The sequence below is a fragment of the Carlito syrichta genome, unplaced genomic scaffold, assembly GCF_000164805.1.
Source record: "Carlito syrichta isolate Samal-C Ts95f unplaced genomic scaffold, Tarsius_syrichta-2.0.1 Scaffold314725, whole genome shotgun sequence".
Taxonomy (NCBI): domain Eukaryota; kingdom Metazoa; phylum Chordata; class Mammalia; order Primates; family Tarsiidae; genus Carlito; species Carlito syrichta.
In genome coordinates this window covers 169,978-186,268 of record NW_007258821.1, presented here as the reverse complement: position 1 = coordinate 186,268, position 16,291 = coordinate 169,978, and the positions used below count along the sequence as shown (strand labels likewise).

The window sequence follows — 16,291 nt, the reverse complement described above, 5'->3', positions numbered from 1 at the left end:
GCCCCAGGGCTTTCCTTTAGGAAACAATATGCTTGGAAGCTGAGAATGTATCCTTTTAAAAAAGAGGGATGCGCCGGGCAACTTGGCGAGACCTCACCTCTACAATAAAAATAAAAAAACTAAGCCGGGCTCAGTGGCTCAGCCTGTAATCCTGTGCCTTTGGGAGGCTGAGGTGAGTGGATTGCCTGAGCCCACGGGTTCGAGACCCACCTGGGCAACTTGGCAAGACCTCATCTCTACAATAAATCAAAATTAGCTGGGCATGGTAGCGCGCGCCTGTAGTTCCAGCTACTTGGAAGGCTGAGGCGGAAGGATTGCCGGAGCCCAGCAGGTCGAGGCTGCGGTGGCTGGGAGCGGCCCACTGCACTCCAGTCTGGGCGCCAGAGTGAGACTTCAACTCAAAAAAAAAAAAAAAAAAACTAAACTAGCCGGGTGTGGTAGCGCGCGCCTGTAGTTCCAGCTCCTTGGAAGGCTGAGGCAGAAGGATCGCCGGAGCCCAGCAGGTCGAGGCTGCGGTGGCCGGGAGCGGCCACTGCACTCCAGTCTGGGTGACAGAGTGAGACTCCAACTCAAAAAAAAAAAAAAAAAAGGAGGGATGCGAGAGGGCAGGTAGCTGATAAACCGTTCCTAATAGCTCAAAAAAGAATAGTTGCAGTCAAGCTTTTAATGGAACCAGTCACTGGAAAGAAGGGACAACAGTGAATGGACCCAAGCAGGTTTTAAGATCTCTTGAAATGCTTTCAATAAGCCCCCAATAGCTTTCCAGCTGGAGCTAACACTAGTAGTTAAAAGATTGGCCTGGGACCTTGAGCAAGTACATTCACTTCCTCTCTTGGAGCCTCTGTTTCCTCTTCTGTTAAATGAGAGGCTGAACTAGGACAACTCCTAGTACCCCTCTGGCTCTCAGAATTCTGTCTCTGTGCTGCTGAATCTTTAACGTTTCCTCAGAAGGAGAAGACCTTAGGTGGGACTCAGTTTTCCCCTCATCTCTTTTCCATTGGCCAGTCAGACCGACCCCAGAGAAGGTGGCCCTCAGACCCTGTGCTCTTAGCCTAACAAAGTCTCTACACTGAGGAGGTCGGTTATGCTGGATAGGCTGGGCCTCACATGCTTAACATGTCGATTGTTCCTTCTTCCACTGGTCGTTCATGTAGGAACCACAGAGTCCTGGGACTTATCTCCTTCTGACTCTTCTGCTACAGCTGCCCTGTAGTACTGCATCCTGAGATTTTTTTTTTTTACAAAAGTGATGGAAAACTTACCCCTTGAAGCTTTCACACTATTTTACATTTAAACACTCTCCTTGGCCTGCTTGCCTCTGATTGTTGAGGCTTTTGATCTGCATTGGGCTGGTAGGAATTACAAATAAAAACAGGTAAATAGGTTCTGAGTGGAGGCCTTCCACTGAGCAAATGCTTAGCCTCAGAGGCCACCATTCCCTACTTCTGGATTGTCTACCAGATTGGAAGCCATTTGAATGCTAGAAGTGGGCTAATTTTTTTTCTTTCTTTGAGTCAAGGTCTTACTGTCACCCAGGCTAGAGTGTAGTGTAGTAGTACACTTATAGCTTACCGCAGCCTCCACCACTTTGGCTGAAATGATCCTTCTGCCTCAGCCTCCCAAATAGCTGGGACTACACGTGCTTGCTACCATGCCCAGCTAATTTTTTAATTTAGGTTTTGCTATGTGGCCTAGGTTGGTCTCAAACTCCTGGGCTCAAGTACTCCTCCTGCCTTGACCTCCCAAAGTGCTGGAATTACAGGCATGCGCCACTGCACCTGGCCAATTGAAACAATCTTAAACTGTTTCTATAATAGCCATTTCAGACCCTACAGTTTTTGTTATCAGTTTTCTGACTTCCTTTCTTTCCATTGCTAGCTTTAGGTTTTAGGAGATTGGAATTATAGGCAGCAGGAAACATGGCGAGAGACTCCGCTGCCTGGTGTCATGTGGCCAATGTGTTGCAGCCTAAGGTTCCAGCCTCAGTCAGACTGACCACTGCCTCTTCCTCTCCTCTCCTCCCCTTCATCAGACACAATGGGAACATCCTTTTGGACGCAGAAGGCCACATTATCCACATCGATTTTGGCTTCATCCTGTCCAGCTCACCCCGAAACCTGGGCTTTGAGACATCAGCCTTTAAGCTGACCACAGAGTTTGTGGACGTGAGTCAAGAAGTGCCTCTGGGGTCACTGTATTCTTTCTTTCTTATGAGAGAGGGAGCTGATGGGCTCCCCCCAAGTTAGGGATGAACAGAACAGAAATGGCAAGAAGTCAAGATGAAGCAGGATTTCTTAGGTGCTTCCTGTCGAAGTGGAGAAGTAACAGGGTTTGGCATGATTGCCCCAAGAGAGGAAGGAGGAGTTCCGGGAGGCCTCTTGGGACAGAGACCATTGCCACTGTGGTCCCCTTGCACACACATCTCTCTCCTCTCTTCCAGGTGATGGGTGGCCTGGATGGCGACATGTTCAACTACTACAAGATGCTGATGCTGCAAGGGCTGATCGCCGCCCGGAAACACATGGACAAGGTGGTGCAGATCGTGGAGATCATGCAGCAAGGTGGGGCTGGGGCGAGGCCCACTTAGCTCGGGACCCTGGAGCATAGGGCTTCCAGAAAGTTGATCCCACCCCAAGACTTGGGTTGGTTGGGGGTAGAGCTTCCCTAGAGGGTTTCCAGCTCTGATCCAGTGCAAGTCCAGGGTGGGGGAAGGTGACGGCAGAAAACTACCTCCTAGACATCCTCAGGGAGAGAACAGCCCCATTTACAACCTCCCGGTCCCGTCTCACCTCCCTGGCTTTTGTCCAGCTCTGAATTTCTCCTCCTGTCTCTGCCCAATTTCACTGTGACCTCTGGTGGCCCTGTTCTCAGCCACCCTTCCCTTTGCCACAGCTCACCCCTCTGCTCTGAGCGGAGAAGTTCTCTTGTCTCTCATCTTCGTCCTCTTCCACTCTGCTCTCTCCTCACTGCCCGGTCCCCCTCCTGCCCTCGTCCCCCTCCTCAAGCTTCCGGCTGCACGTCAGTTCTGAGCTGCCAGTCGCCCCTTCTCCCATCCCTGCCCCCACCCCACAGGTTGCCGCTGTTGCTCAGGAGCCTCCCCGTCTGGCCCCGTGATGGCGGTGGCCCGGGTCATCTGTGAGTGTCAGACGTAGCATAGGCAGAGGCCGCAAGCAGATAAGTGCTCAGCTCAGGGCCCATTCCCTAGAGCCTCTTCCAGTGCCCTCTGGGTCCTGAGGCTCTGCCCCTCAGCCCTTGCTGGGGGAGATGGGGTGCTGCTTCTCTTCCCTCCTCTGCCCACATGCCCTCACCAACAGAGGGGCTCAGGAGTGTGAGATGACGAGGGGAGGGGCTCAAGACAGGCCCTCCCGCCAGCTCCTTGTCTCTGCCCAAGCAGAACTGTCTCCACGCTGCCAGGGATCCCTCTGAGGCGGGAGGGAAAGGGCCCTTCAGATGCCCCGGCTGGTTGCTGACTGAACTGCTGCCCCTCTGCCCTAGACGTCTGTGACCCCCAACCCCCACTCTTCCCCAGGTTCCCAGCTTCCTTGCTTCCACGGCTCCAGCACCATTCGCAACCTCAAAGAGAGGTTCCACATGAGCATGACTGAGGAGCAGCTCCAGCTGCTGGTGGAACAGATGGTAGACGGCAGCATGCGGTCCATCACCACCAAGCTCTACGACGGCTTCCAGTACCTCACCAACGGCATCATGTGACACCCTCCTTCTCAGGCCCAGGAGCAACGGGGCATCCGGGCACCCTCCCTGCGAGGACCCCTGTCTGAGAAACCCCAAACCGGGAAGTCCCACCTACCCTACCTCCACCCAAGGGAAATGGAAGGCAAGAGACACAGAGGATCATGTGGTAACTGCAAGAGCTTGTGAGGGGTGGGGGAGCCAGCGATGGGGTCCAGACTTGCTGGGGCTCCCCTGCCCCCCAGCTGTGTCAGTGTTACCACCTGACAAGACTCCAGGACTCAGTGCCCTCCAGGGAACAGAGGGAACAGAGGGAACAAAACTGGGGCCTGTCTGCTCCCCAGGGTCCAAGAGGTTTCCACAGGGCATCCTCTTAATCTGTTCTGGGTCCCAGGAAGGAGGGAAGAGTAGGTTCTTGGTACTTAGGACTCGATCCTGTGGTTGGCCTTTGGCCATGCTGCTGCCCAACTCTACCCGCTCCCAGAGAGTGGCCCCTAGCCCTTCGAGAGGTGGGCTCTGCCGCAGGGTCCTCCACTTGAGGTTCCTGTCACGGGTGAGGAAGGGAATTACCACAACCCCTCCAGTGAACTGGGGGCAATGGCCTAGCCTGATCCCTTCCCACACCCAGGGAAATAGCTCTCAATTTTTTATTTTTTGTTTGAAATAAAGTCCTTAGTTAGCCATCTGTGTCATTTCCGAGTTGGTTCTTTTGGGGGGGGGGTGATGAGGTGTGAACAGATGCCTGTGTCCAAGATACAAAAGGCACCACACAGAAAGAGGTGGCAGAAGATTGCTTTTCTCCTGACAGCACTGGTCAATACCCACTCTTCCCCGAGAAGGGCCTCCCCAGTTCTGCCTCCCACCCCCTCCCTGTCAAGTCCACATTGTCCAAGCACATAAAAAGAGGCCTGAATGGGGGTTAAACCATGAGCAGATTTAATGGTCTGGTTTTCTCCCTCCTTTTTCCCCCGTTAGTATTATTATTACTACAAGAATAAAGGATTCCTGAGAGCCTGTCCCCTCCTGTCCCTGCACCTCCCCTGACAGGACTCATCCCCCCAACCCTCCCTGGACTTCTGGGGAAAAGAAGAAGTGAAAGGCACTGCAGGGGTGGGGCTTGAGTGCCAGGGAGTCAGGGTGGGGGGTGCCAGGGCAGGCCCGGCCCAGAGGAAGAGGATTCCAGTCTGTGCCGAGGGACTGTGGAGGGTGTGTCCGTGGCACCCGCCATCAGTCTTCCCTGTGCCAGGCCAGCCGGCATCCGACAGTCCCATCCCACCCCCAGTCCCACACTGGGTTCTGCAGCAGGAGCATGATTAGTGTTGGGCTCAGAAGAGGAAGGAGGAAGGAGGAAGATCCACGCTACTAGGACCCCAGGGCCAAACCTGAAGGGAGGCTGCAAGTAACTATAATCCTCAAAAGCTTTTTTTCTTTGGGTTGGGGAGCGGAACTGAACGAAATGTGAATGTTAATGGAACTCCCCAGCCCAGGGACCAGGCAGCAGGGAAAACCAGGCTCCTGGGGAAGGGGGGCTGCTCAGTCCCAGGCTGGGGGCCTAGCTGTCCCCAATGCCCCCCTGCCGAGCCCTGATGAACGCCATGCCATGCGTGCGGAAGTGGGTCTTGAGGTTGAGAGGGCTGTCGCAGCTCTTGCCACAGACCTTACAGGTCAGCGGGCCTCCAGAAGCAGGCAAGGGCGAGTCTCCACCATCGGGGTCAGATCTGGACAGCGGCGGGGGCTCGTCCTCCCCGTCCCCCAGCCCCAGGGCACTGGCTCTGCCCACGCCGCGTCTCTTCTTGTGGCTGATGAAGCGGTGCCGGCTCAGGGAGCCCGGGGAGGCAAAGCACAGACCACAGTCGAGGCACTGCTGGGCGCCTCCATCCACCCTCAGTGCCCCCATGAGGCTCTGTTCGGCAGAGCCACCGCTCCGGTAGCGCAGGGGACCGTGGCCTCCAGACCCAGGTCTGCCCCTGGGGGACTTGGCTGGCGGTGTTGTGCTGTCAGGCTCCTCACTGCAAGAGTCAGAAGACTGGCGGCGTTTCCGACCCGGCCCCTGGGGAAGAGTGGAAGCAACTGGGCCTCACCGTCACCCCCCACCCCAGGCACCCCCACCCAAACTTCCCGAGGCCGGGATCCATACCCAGCGGCTTCCCCCTCTGGCGGCCCTCACACAGGAGGCGGGACTCTTGCCTACCTGGGCTCTGGCACCAGGACCCTGAACCAGGACACTCCCCTGGTCAGCGGACTGGGTCCCAAGCTGCAAGCCATGCCGGACCTGGATGTGTTTCTCCAGGATCAGGCGGCTGCTGAAGGTGCGTTTTCCCTCTATGCAATACCTGGAAGGGGGAGGGAGAGGGGGCAGGATGGCACCAGGGGCACGGCCCCAAGAAAGGAGGGAAGCAGGGGGCCGCCAGAGCAGAGGGAGTCCTCAAGCTTCAGTCCACTCAGACAGAGGCAGGAGAGAAGGTGCCTGGGGGACCTGGTGGGGGCCGCCTGGGGAGAGAGGAAGGGCATGAGGGTGTTACCTGCATGGGTAAACTCGCTTGATTCCCTCGTGATTGACCCTGACGTGGCGCCTCAGGCTGGGGGCCGAGCAGAAGGAGCGCTCACACAGGCGACAGGGAAACTTTTTCACTGACTAGGAGAGCAGGGAGTATAGAAGTTTCAGAGCCAGGCTCCAGGACCCGTCCCGCTGTCACACAGGCAGTCCGTGCTGCCTCCAGCCCACCTGGCTCCACCGGGGCGCCGCTCACCTTGCCGTGCTCCTTCTTCATGTGAGCCACATACTCATCCCGCTCAGGGAACCAAGAGTGGCAAAGGTCACAGGTCCAGCCTCCAGGTCCCCCGCCCCCACCCTTGATGCCTTTGCTGCCTAGCTCCCGCCGGGGCCGTTTGGCTGGGCGGGGGGGCTCAGGGGAGCTGGGTGGTTCCTCCCCCTCTGAAGATGAAGATGACTCCTCCGTAGCAGGGGCTGCCCCTCCCCGAGACACAGCCAGCTCCGCAGGCTCAGTCTTGGGGGTCAGAAGGGCAGCCCCGGCCCCTCTCCCAGCAGTCTCCTCCCCCAAGCGCCCAGACGGGTGGGTGTTCTGTGAGAGGGAGACAAGAGGAACGGCTGCTGGGGGAGGCCGGGCTTTGCCAAAGTCCTCATTTCTCCCCGCCCCCCTTGCTGCGGTCTGTGACCCTCGCCCCAGGTCAACACAGCCAAGCACCCCGCCCCCTCCCTTTGCTCCTGTACCTTGAGGTGTTCCAGCATGGTCCTTTTTTGGGCAAAAAGCAGAGGACAAGACGGGCACTTAAAGACACTGACGCGTTGGGGTAACAGGTGCTGGTCGAAGTGTGAGGAGAGGAGGGGCTTGTGGGTGAAGACTGTGTCGCACATGGCGCACTTGTAGATAAGCCTGCGGAGGGAGGACATTGCAGCAGGCAGGGATGCTCGGAGCCTCCCACCCGCCTCACGCCCCTCCCGGGCCTCACTTGGCCTGCTGTGTGTGGAAGCTGGGATGCTGGGAGTAGAGGTGGGCTTGGGCGCTGGGTCCAGACTTGAAGGCCATGGGGCAGATGGGGCACTTGTGGAAAACCTCGCAGTGTGACGTCTGGATGTGGGACTTGATGGAATTCACACCTCCGAACACCACTGAACAGCTGGGGCACCTTGAGGAGGAAGCACAGGTCTGTGGTGAGACGGGGGCATCCCCATGCCCACCCCCCGCGCACTTAGACGGAAGGAGGAAATTGACAGTGGAACACGAGCAAGGAGGAGGAAAGAGCTGCAGCCACCCGCCCACTTCCCAGGGAGGCCTGCCGGGCACAGCTGGAGCTAGAGGTCCACAGGGAACGACAGGAGGGAGGACACGGTACCTCAGGGCTGAGTGTGCCAAAACAACAGGGCTGGCCGGGCATGGTGGCTCACACCTATAATCCCAGCACTTTGGGAAGCCGAGGCGAGAGGATTGCCTGAGCCGGCGGGTTCAAGACCAGCCTGGGCAACTTGGCGAGACCTCATCTCTACAATAAATCAAAAAATTAGCCGGGCGTGGTGGCGCATGCCTGTAGCTCCAGCTACTTGGAAGGCTGAGGCGGAAGGATCACCTGAGCCCAGCAGGTCGAGGCTACAGTGGCCGTGAGCGTGCCACTGCACTCCAGCCTGGGCAACAGAGTGAGACTCCAACTCAAAAAAAAAAAAAAAAAATAGGGCTGAGAGAGACAGCAGGAGAGACGAGGCTCTCTTTGAGGCCAGCCAAAGGCAGGGCCAGAAGACAGGAGACCCTGAAGTCCCATGGAAGGAAGGGTATGAAGCACCTGTATCCTACACGGCGAGAGAAATGCAGACAGGCCTCCCGGAGATGGGTCTGAAAGTTGGCTTGCAGGAAGTTGCCCCCACACTCAGGACAGACGTGGGGGGGTCGGTTCTTATGCATGCGCTGGTGGGCGCTGAAGCTGCAGCGGTTGGGGAGCATCATGGGGCAGCTTGGGCACACCTGTCGAGTGGGTTAAAACAAGCACGTCGGTGAGGAGCGGCCTATCCCCCGAAAATTCTAACCAGGCCCCAACACCTGCCTAGATCCCCACAGCATCTGGCTGTCCCCTCCCCACAGACGGGCTGGGAAGGCGACTCACATTGCTGGTGGCCCCAGGGGCAGGAGGCCCGAGCTGCTGGAAGTGGGCCGCCATGCCAGCCTTGTCCCGGCACTGCTCCTTGCACTCCAGGCAGCGAAAGCAGGTGTAAGCAGAGGTGGCGGGGGCAACAGGCGGCTCTGTGGACAGCGGCAGGACGGGGGCCTCAGCAGCAACTGCAGTAATGGTGGAAGAGGTGACAGCCCCCTCACCTTTGCCCAAGACAGGCAAGGCCAGCGGCCCAGTGAGAGGGGGGACAGCCACAGGCAGCAGGGGCGTGATGTCCGGCTGCCCCACCATCTGGTCAAGGGCTACAGGCCGCATGACCAAATGCGAGCACTGCATGACGAGCCCCTTGTCCTTGTGCTCGCGTGCGTGCAGGAGCAGGCTGCACTTGTTGAAGAAGACCAGGCGGCGGGCGCAGTGGTTGCAGGTGACCTCGATGCGCATGCTCCGGCGGTCGTAGTGCCGCGCCAGGCTCTTCTCCAAGGAGAAGGCATCCCCGCACTCCAGGCAGCGGTAGCCCGTTGGAGGCAGGGCCAGCCCGGCCTCTGCTGGTGGACTCAGGTTTGGCCTATAGGCAGGCAGAAGGTTCTTGCTGTTGAGGATCTTGTTGAAGGCCTCAACCAGGCTGGACTGGGTCCGTGAGATCACCGTGCCACCCCCTGTGCCTGGCCCAGTGGCCGTCTTTGAAGGCTGCACCATCACCACCGAGGCACCATTCACCTTCTGTCCCCCCGTCCCCAGCCCGGCCCGCCCCTCAGTCTTGGGCAGGGCTTGGGGCACCAAGCCCAGCACATTCTTAGCAATCATCTTAGGGCTGGTGGCCGGTCCCCCGGGCAGAACCACCGCTTTGCGGGCCACACTGGCTGCCATCAGCATGGCAGTACTGGCATTCTGGATGGTGGCCACGGGCAGCACGGTGCCCTTCAGCCTCGTCCCATCGCCCAGCTGCACACTCACCACCTTGGGACCCTCAGGGGTCGGTGCTGCAGGGGACAGCTTCAGGAGACTAGCCTCAGCCAGGAAGGCCCCCTCCGCCAAGGGGGCAGGGGGATCAGGGTCTGAGGGGACCCGGGTCACGGTCCTTGTGATACTCCCACAGGAACGTTTTAATGGTCTTGATCCGCACCTTGAGAGGCCTAGAGGAGCTGGAGGAGGCAGGCGAGTCATTGCTGTCCTCATCTGCAGCCTCAGCCCCACTAGAGGGACTCTGGGGACTTCCCGGGGAAGACTTGTCCACCGGCCCCTCGTCGTCTTCCTCCTTCAGGGGCTGACAGCCGGGCACTTTGGGGGAGGCAAGAGGGCTCTGGTGCCCTGGAGACTGCTTGAAGAAGGGCACTCCGGCAACCTGGGGAGGGGAGGACCTGGCAGGGATGCCTGTGGCCTCGGGGCTGGACCCTGAGCCTCGTCGGGCCAGGCCCTGGGGATGATGGGGGCTGCAGCCGCCCTGCTTCAAGGCCCCGAGTGGTGGGGAAGAACCAGGTGGCAGCAGGCCTGGGCCATTCTCCCGGGCCAGCTCAAAGGGCGGAGGGAAAGGCGGTGGAGTCATGGCCCCCTCCCGAGGCGGGGAGGGTGCAGAGGGAGGCAGGGGGTCCGGGTGATCGCCTGGCTCGGGGCCAAAATGAGCAAAGAGGTCCAAGGGAGCTTTGCCTTCAATGGCTTTTTCTTTCCAGGTACCCCCACTGGGAGGAGCTGGAGAGCGGGGGGTTCCAGGGAGGGGTGGCTCAGGGCCCCCAAAACCGTTCTGCATCAGATGAGGCCCCCCGGGGCCTTCCTTAGTCACCCCTGCAGCCCGGGCCCCTTCCCCTCCGGAAGCCCCAGCCAGGGCCTCAGACTGCTCAGGACACACAGTGTTCTTGACAATGACACTGACTGTAGAAATGTCTGGTGGTACCAGGCCGTGGTCGGAGGTCTGGGCTGGAGCCCCATCCCCGGCAGAAGCTGCTGCTGGGTCTCCAGATTCAGCTCCCACAGGGGGTTCTGGCTTCCCTGGGCCTCCCGGCCCTTCATTTTCTTCTGGCCCAGAGTGGATGGCTTCATTTGCGTCAATGTCAGGGATGTCGAAAGCAGCAAGGAGGTCGTCGAAATCAGGGGTCTTCATGTCCCCCATAGCGGCAGGTCCCAGACCTGAGGAAAACAGGAAGGAGAAATTGAGACATCCAGAAGAGAGACCCTGGACCTCCTCCCTCAGGATCTCCATTTTTATCCATTCTCAGAGCCCACGCGCACTCCGGCTTGGGTACACCTCCACCATCCATGCAGCCCAGAGAGCCGCTGGAGGTGCTTGCTTTGCCAAACCCTAAATCAGGAGATGGTTAGCAAGCACACCCGGGGCAAACAGGCACCAAAACCCAGAGAGAACAAGGGAAGAGAGACTTTCTCAGAAATACAGAGAAGGGTGCTAGAGGCAGAAGGAGCACAGGGGGCATCTTGACGGAAACCAGCTCATCCCAGCCCATGTCCAACACAGAGACAATTGCTGACACTGCCTGTGGTCATCCCACCCTGAACACAGGAGGGTGGAGGATGGTGGACACGATGCTCTAGGTTTAAGGGTGCATTCATGGCAGCTTGGGATCAATTCATATTCTTCATGGATCATTTGGAGCCCACAGAGATCTCAGAGGCCATGTGTACAAAGGGGCAATGACTTAAGCCAGCACTTGAGCATTATTCTAGGCCAGGAGCAGTGGCTCCTGCCTGTAATCCCAGCACACTTTGGGAGGCGGAGGCGAGAGGATTGCCTGAGCCCAGGGGTTCGAGACCAGCCTGGGCAACATGGTAAGACTATGTCTCTACAATAATTCAAAAAAAGTCGTTCCAGCTACAAGGAAGGCTGAGGCAGAAGGATCGCCTGAGCCCAGCAGGTTGAGGCTGCCGTGGTGGCGATCTTGCCACTGCACCCCCGCCTGGAAAACAGAGTGAGACTCTGACTCAAAAAAAGAAATGATTCCAGTTTATCTTGATCACGGGCCTGATGTACAAGCAACTGACTTCAGCACCTTACTTTTGCTGTTTGAAAGAGGGGACAGCCGGGCACAGTGGCACACACCTATAATCCCAGCACTTTGGGAAGCCGAGGTGAGAGGATTGCCTGCGCCCACGGGCTCGAGACCAGCCTGCGCAACTTGGCAACACCTCATCTCTACAATAAATCAAGAAAAATTAGCCGGGCGTGATGGCACATGCCTGTAGTTCCAGCTACTTGGAAGGTTAAGGCAGAAGGATTGCCTGAGCTCAAAGCAGATCGAGGCTGCCGTGGCCATTGAGTTGAGACTCCAACTCAAAAAAATGAAAGAAAGAAAGAGGGGACAAATGACCCATGGATCATAGGGTTATGCTGAGCATGATCTGAAATTGTAAACATAAGAATCAGATCCAGGTGCCTGCCTACCAGATACCCGATCTTGCAAGATCGTCATTAAAGTCTCCCTTCTGTTACCAAAAAAAAAAAACATCAGATCCAGAACATGATTTCTTATTCCAGCTATGCCAAACTGGAATAGTGGGCAAGGCAAGGAGGAGCTGGGAAGGAATAAGGGCTGGAAATCCAGGGCTGGGGTCAGAGGCCGGAGTCAGGGGTCATGACTTGGGGCCATCACTGGCCCCTGGAGATCTAGCTTGGTCAGCAAGGAGAAATAGACTCTGAGAAGCTACCCAAGAGACTAAGATGGAAAGAATAAGACAGGAGTAAGACACAAAGAGAGTCAGTGGGGAAAACAGTGATGGCTGCCTGGTCACAAGGGCCCCAGCCTAGTCACAAACACCTGCTGCTCACTCACTACTTCCCCAGAGTGCCTGCCCCTCCCCTAGGCAGCCCCTCCTCCTCCCCGCTGCCCATCTCTCTCTCGGGGCTAAAACTCCCAGGGTACCAGCTTACCCAGCACAGCTGCCACAATGGGGAGAAGCCAGGTTCCCCCACCCCTTCACTTCACCCACCCATCCATCCCTAACTCACTCCTCAACCTTCCCACCTTCCACTGGCAACAGGAGCCTAGGAAGCCTCACCAACCCCAAACTGGCCAAGTCCAAAAAAAAAAAAAGTCCAACAAGACTCATGTGGCACTAAACCAACAAGGAGGCCAGCTCAGAGTCTGTGGCCAACCCAGGCCTGTCCCCTACCAATGTCTTCCCACAAGGGTTTCAGTATCCAGGAAGAAGTAACTAGGGACGTCTCTATGCATAGGTGGTCCCTGCCTTCGGGGCCACACTGGGCCATTTCCCAGGGCCATTCTCTCTCACCTCTCCAGCCTTAGACTGTAACTGGAGACAGTCCCAGCAGGTGGCAGCTGGCATTGCTGGGACCAAGGTGGGGGTGGGGGAAAGGATACCAACAAGGGGAAGAAAGGGGGAGTCCAACCCTCACCCCACCCCCATCTCCACTTAATTCTGCAGACTCAGGGTTTAAACAAAGCCCTCCACCCCATCAGCCAGGCTCCCTCCCGCCTGGGGAGGCCTGAGCTGCCTCTGCTGGACCTCACAAAAGTGGGCTGGTAAGGCACAGACCAGCGGAACAATAAGAAAACACCTGCGAAGTTGCCTCCCCCAACCACCTTCTCCTTCGGCGGCCAAGTGACTTAGAGGTCACCCGATTGTCACCCACCCAGAGCAGACCAAGCAGCGAGCTCAAGGCCAAGGAGGCTCAGGTCTTCCTGCGACTGCTGCGCCCAGTCTCCAGGGCTCCCACCTCCCCCCCCTTCCTTCTGTCCTTCCCCAAAAGCCAAAGCAAAGGGCTGAACAGGAAGAATGGACAGGCCCAAGGCGGGTGGGGGCTTCGCTGCCCTCTGCCAGGGCCCAAGGCCTGCTGCGCAGAGGAGGGCGAGGGGCTGGCGGCGATTAGGTTGCGGCCAAGCTGGGCAGCGGGCGGAATTAAGTCCCTGCCATCTGCCGAGGGCCGGCGCGGGGAGCAAGTCGCGGGTTGCGAGGAGGGGGCGGGGTGTACGTAAGGAAAGGTAGAGGGGAAACTGAGGCGCCCAGCGTTTCTCTCACTCCCGCCGCGGTGCGACGTGAAGGCCGGGCCTCAGCCAGGGCAGGCCCTTTGGGAGCTGCTGCGCAGCACCTGGGGCCCAGGACTGCACCGGGGGGGGCCACATGGAGAGAGGAGAGTGGGGAGGGGGCGGTCTCTGTGTGGCTCCCAGCTCTCCAGCCGGGGTCCGTCCCAACTCGGACGCGTCCCCTCCCCTCCGTGCGCAGCGCAGCCTCCTCCAGCCCGGACTCCCGGGGGCTCCCTCGACACCGGGCAGGGATCCGAAGGCGCGCGGAGGGCCGGAGCGCGAGCCCGAGTCCTGGCCGGGCCCGGACGCTGACCCGCGCCCAGTCGGGGGGCAGGATCCGCGCCGGCCGGGCCCAGTTCCCCCGCCCCCATCCCCGGGCTCGGACACCATTTTAGGTCGCGACATCCCGCAGCCTCCAGTCTCCCGGCCGCACTTCGGGCGCCTCTCGGGCTGGGGGCGACAGGACTCGGGGCCCCCGACCCTCCTTCCACGTTTACCCGGCTAGGGGCTGTGCTTTCAACAGGCTGGGAGTTTCGCCCATTCGCCCCCAGGGATGGGGGCAGTGTCTGGGCCTTCCTAGAAGCCGCCCCAGGGGGCGGCGCGGAGACGGGGGTAGTTGACCAAGTGGGGGAGGGGCGGGGGGATTTACCCGCCCCCCCAGGGGGCGGGGCCGAGGGCGGGGATTTACCCCAGGAACGCTTACTTGCTCCGCTCCAGGTGCGGGCCGAGACCCAGCGGTCTCTAGCCTGCTCCGGCCGCCGCCGCCGCCACCGCCCTCCCCGCGGCCGCCGCTACTTCCTGCTTCTCTCCGGTTCGGCCTACCCCCTCCCTCCGCTCTCTCTGCGCTCCGGGTCTGGGCTGCTCGCTTCCACACTCGCCATTGGCCCGCAACCCCGTCGTTCAGCCCTGCGCCCCGCCCAGGCCCGCGCGGGGTTGGCCTTAAGTACTGCCGCTCGGAGCTGGCTCCGCACAGTCCTCTTGCCCTCATTGGGCAGGGGGCCTAGGGCGCTTCTCCCCATTGGCTGCGCCGGGGTCCACCTGCCCCGTCTGCGCATCTCAAAAGCGATTGGCCTCCGCCACTGTCGCTTAGAAGGAAACCAGCCTGCCTCCCGGCTCGGCTGGAGGGGCGACTACCCCAGGCGCGTCTCCGCCCCCTCGCTCCCCATTGGCCGCCCGGAGCTGCCGTTCACTTATGCAAATCGAAAGAAACTCGGCTTCTGCGGGCTGGGCGCGTGGAGCAGAACCCCGTCGGCCCGGAGCGGTGCCCGGAAGTGTAGATCCGTTTGCGCTTTTTCGAACTAAACCCCAATGTCAATGATGTCGTGCAGAAGTCACAGAACAGGACGCCATCCCAAGCGTTACGTCATCCGGCTAACCAAGTCCTCGCGGTATAATCTGGGTGGATGGGGTCCTCGCGTGGGCCAGCGCCTGGGCGGTGGCGGCACCCCTAGCTCCTCCCTGGGCCGGAGGGTTTGGCCGGGGCTTGGGATTCGCAGTGTGGAAGGAACCGGGACCTGAAGGCTGGAAAGGGCTTGCAGGCCGGAAGTGGGGGAGAGGTGACGTTAGGAGTGCTGGCGTGGCCTGGACCTCGTCCAAAGGCATCTTAAAGGGGCAACTGATAGCCTTCCTAAGCATGGAAACGCCCCAGGTGCGTTTCCCATTTAAGAGCTCCCTTTTCCCCGCCCCCAGCACGGTTTGGGGGCGGGGTCGAGGTCGAGTTTTCCCGCGTTTTGTTGCCCCGCCTCCTGGAGGCGGGGGAAAGGGAGGAGTTGCTCGGAAAATGAATCGCTTTGTTGCTCTAACAACACTCCTTGCAGATTCACCCGCGGGCGGGGGCGGGGGCGGTGGTGTGGTGGTGCACGCCTCACTCTCTAGCCCTCCTGCTCGCCTCCGCAGCCTAACGCGCGCGCACTCTGATTTTTTTCTTTCTTCTTTTTTTTTTTTGAGTTGGAGTCTCACTCTGTCACTCAGGCTGGAGGGCAGTGGCACGCTTCCCGGCCACCGCAGCCTCAACCTGCTGGGCTTCGGTGATTCTTCTGCCTCAGCCTTCCGAGTAGCTGGAACTACAGGCGTGTGCTACCACGCCCGGCTAATTTTTTGATTTATTGTAGAGATGAGGTCTCGTCAAATTAACCAGCACACTTAAGTGCGCCCTGAGAGTGTCCATGCTGCATTGAAGTGTGAATCAGAGTTGGATGGGATTCTTGGGCCACCATTTACCATATGTTGGTATTGGGCAAGTCGCTCAACTTCTCGAGCCCGTTTTCTCAAGGTTAAAATGGGGATTATAACATCCACCTGCCAAGATTATTTTGGTGAAGGTTTAAAGAGTTTAGAATGGAGTCACCTCTCACAGAAACAAAGATCTGAGTATCACCTGTTCTCACTCATATAGTGGACCTTGAACATCCATAGTAATACTGTAAGAAAAGAACTGAAGCCAGACTTGGTGACTCAGGGGTCTCAAAAAAAAAGTGAAGTAAAAGTGAGCCAGACACAGTAGTCCCCTGCAATCCCAGCACTTTGGGAGGCTGAGGTGAGAGGATTGCCTGAGCCCACGGGTTCGAGACCTGCCCAGGCAATTTAGCAAAAACTTGTCTCTACAATAAATCAAAAATATTAGCCCAGCATGGTGGCATGCTTGTGGTTCCAGCTACTGGGAAGGCTGAGGCAGAAGGACCGAGGCTGTGGTGGCTGTGAGCCTACAACGGTACTCCAGCCTGCGTGACTGAGTGAGACTCCGACTCAAAAAAAAAAAAACAGAGAGAGAAGACAAATGTTAGAAATAATAGCTGCCAAGGAATGCAATAAAGCAGAGCTATCAAGCCATGAAAAGACATGGCAGGCTCAACCTGTTATCCCAGCACTTTGGGAAGCCAAGGCAAGTGAATTGCCTGAGCCCATGAGTTCGAGACCAGCCCAGGCAAATTGGTGAGCCCTCATCTCTACAATAAATCAAAAAATTAGCCAGGCGTGGTAGCGCACGCCTGTAG

The 16,291-nt window shown here is 58.5% G+C and overlaps 2 protein-coding genes across 4 annotated transcripts in view; one reads left to right on the top strand and one right to left on the bottom strand.

Moving 5' to 3' along the window:
- Positions 1-4,375, top strand: part of PI4KB (phosphatidylinositol 4-kinase beta) — a 32,403-nt gene extending 28,028 nt beyond the window's left edge. For all 3 annotated transcript variants that reach the window (XM_021719453.1, XM_021719454.1, XM_008071793.1), the window contains 3 exons: positions 2,033-2,165; positions 2,441-2,561; positions 3,530-4,375. In XM_021719453.1, the coding sequence (XP_021575128.1) occupies positions 2,033-2,165; positions 2,441-2,561; positions 3,530-3,711 (436 nt within the window). In that variant the 3' untranslated portion in view covers positions 3,712-4,375. The remainder of the gene's footprint in view (positions 1-2,032; positions 2,166-2,440; positions 2,562-3,529) is intronic.
- Positions 4,376-4,603: 228 nt separating this feature from the next.
- On the bottom strand, positions 4,604-14,044 carry ZNF687 (zinc finger protein 687). Its single transcript, XM_021719460.1, is given in 10 exon segments — positions 4,604-5,740; positions 5,882-6,023; positions 6,213-6,325; positions 6,441-6,773; positions 6,923-7,085; positions 7,162-7,338; positions 7,987-8,165; positions 8,305-9,408; positions 9,410-10,431; positions 13,987-14,044. Coding segments are annotated over 9 exon segments (3,714 nt in total). The 5' UTR covers positions 10,415-10,431; positions 13,987-14,044; the 3' UTR covers positions 4,604-5,242.
- Between the last annotated feature and the right edge of the window lie 2,247 nt (positions 14,045-16,291).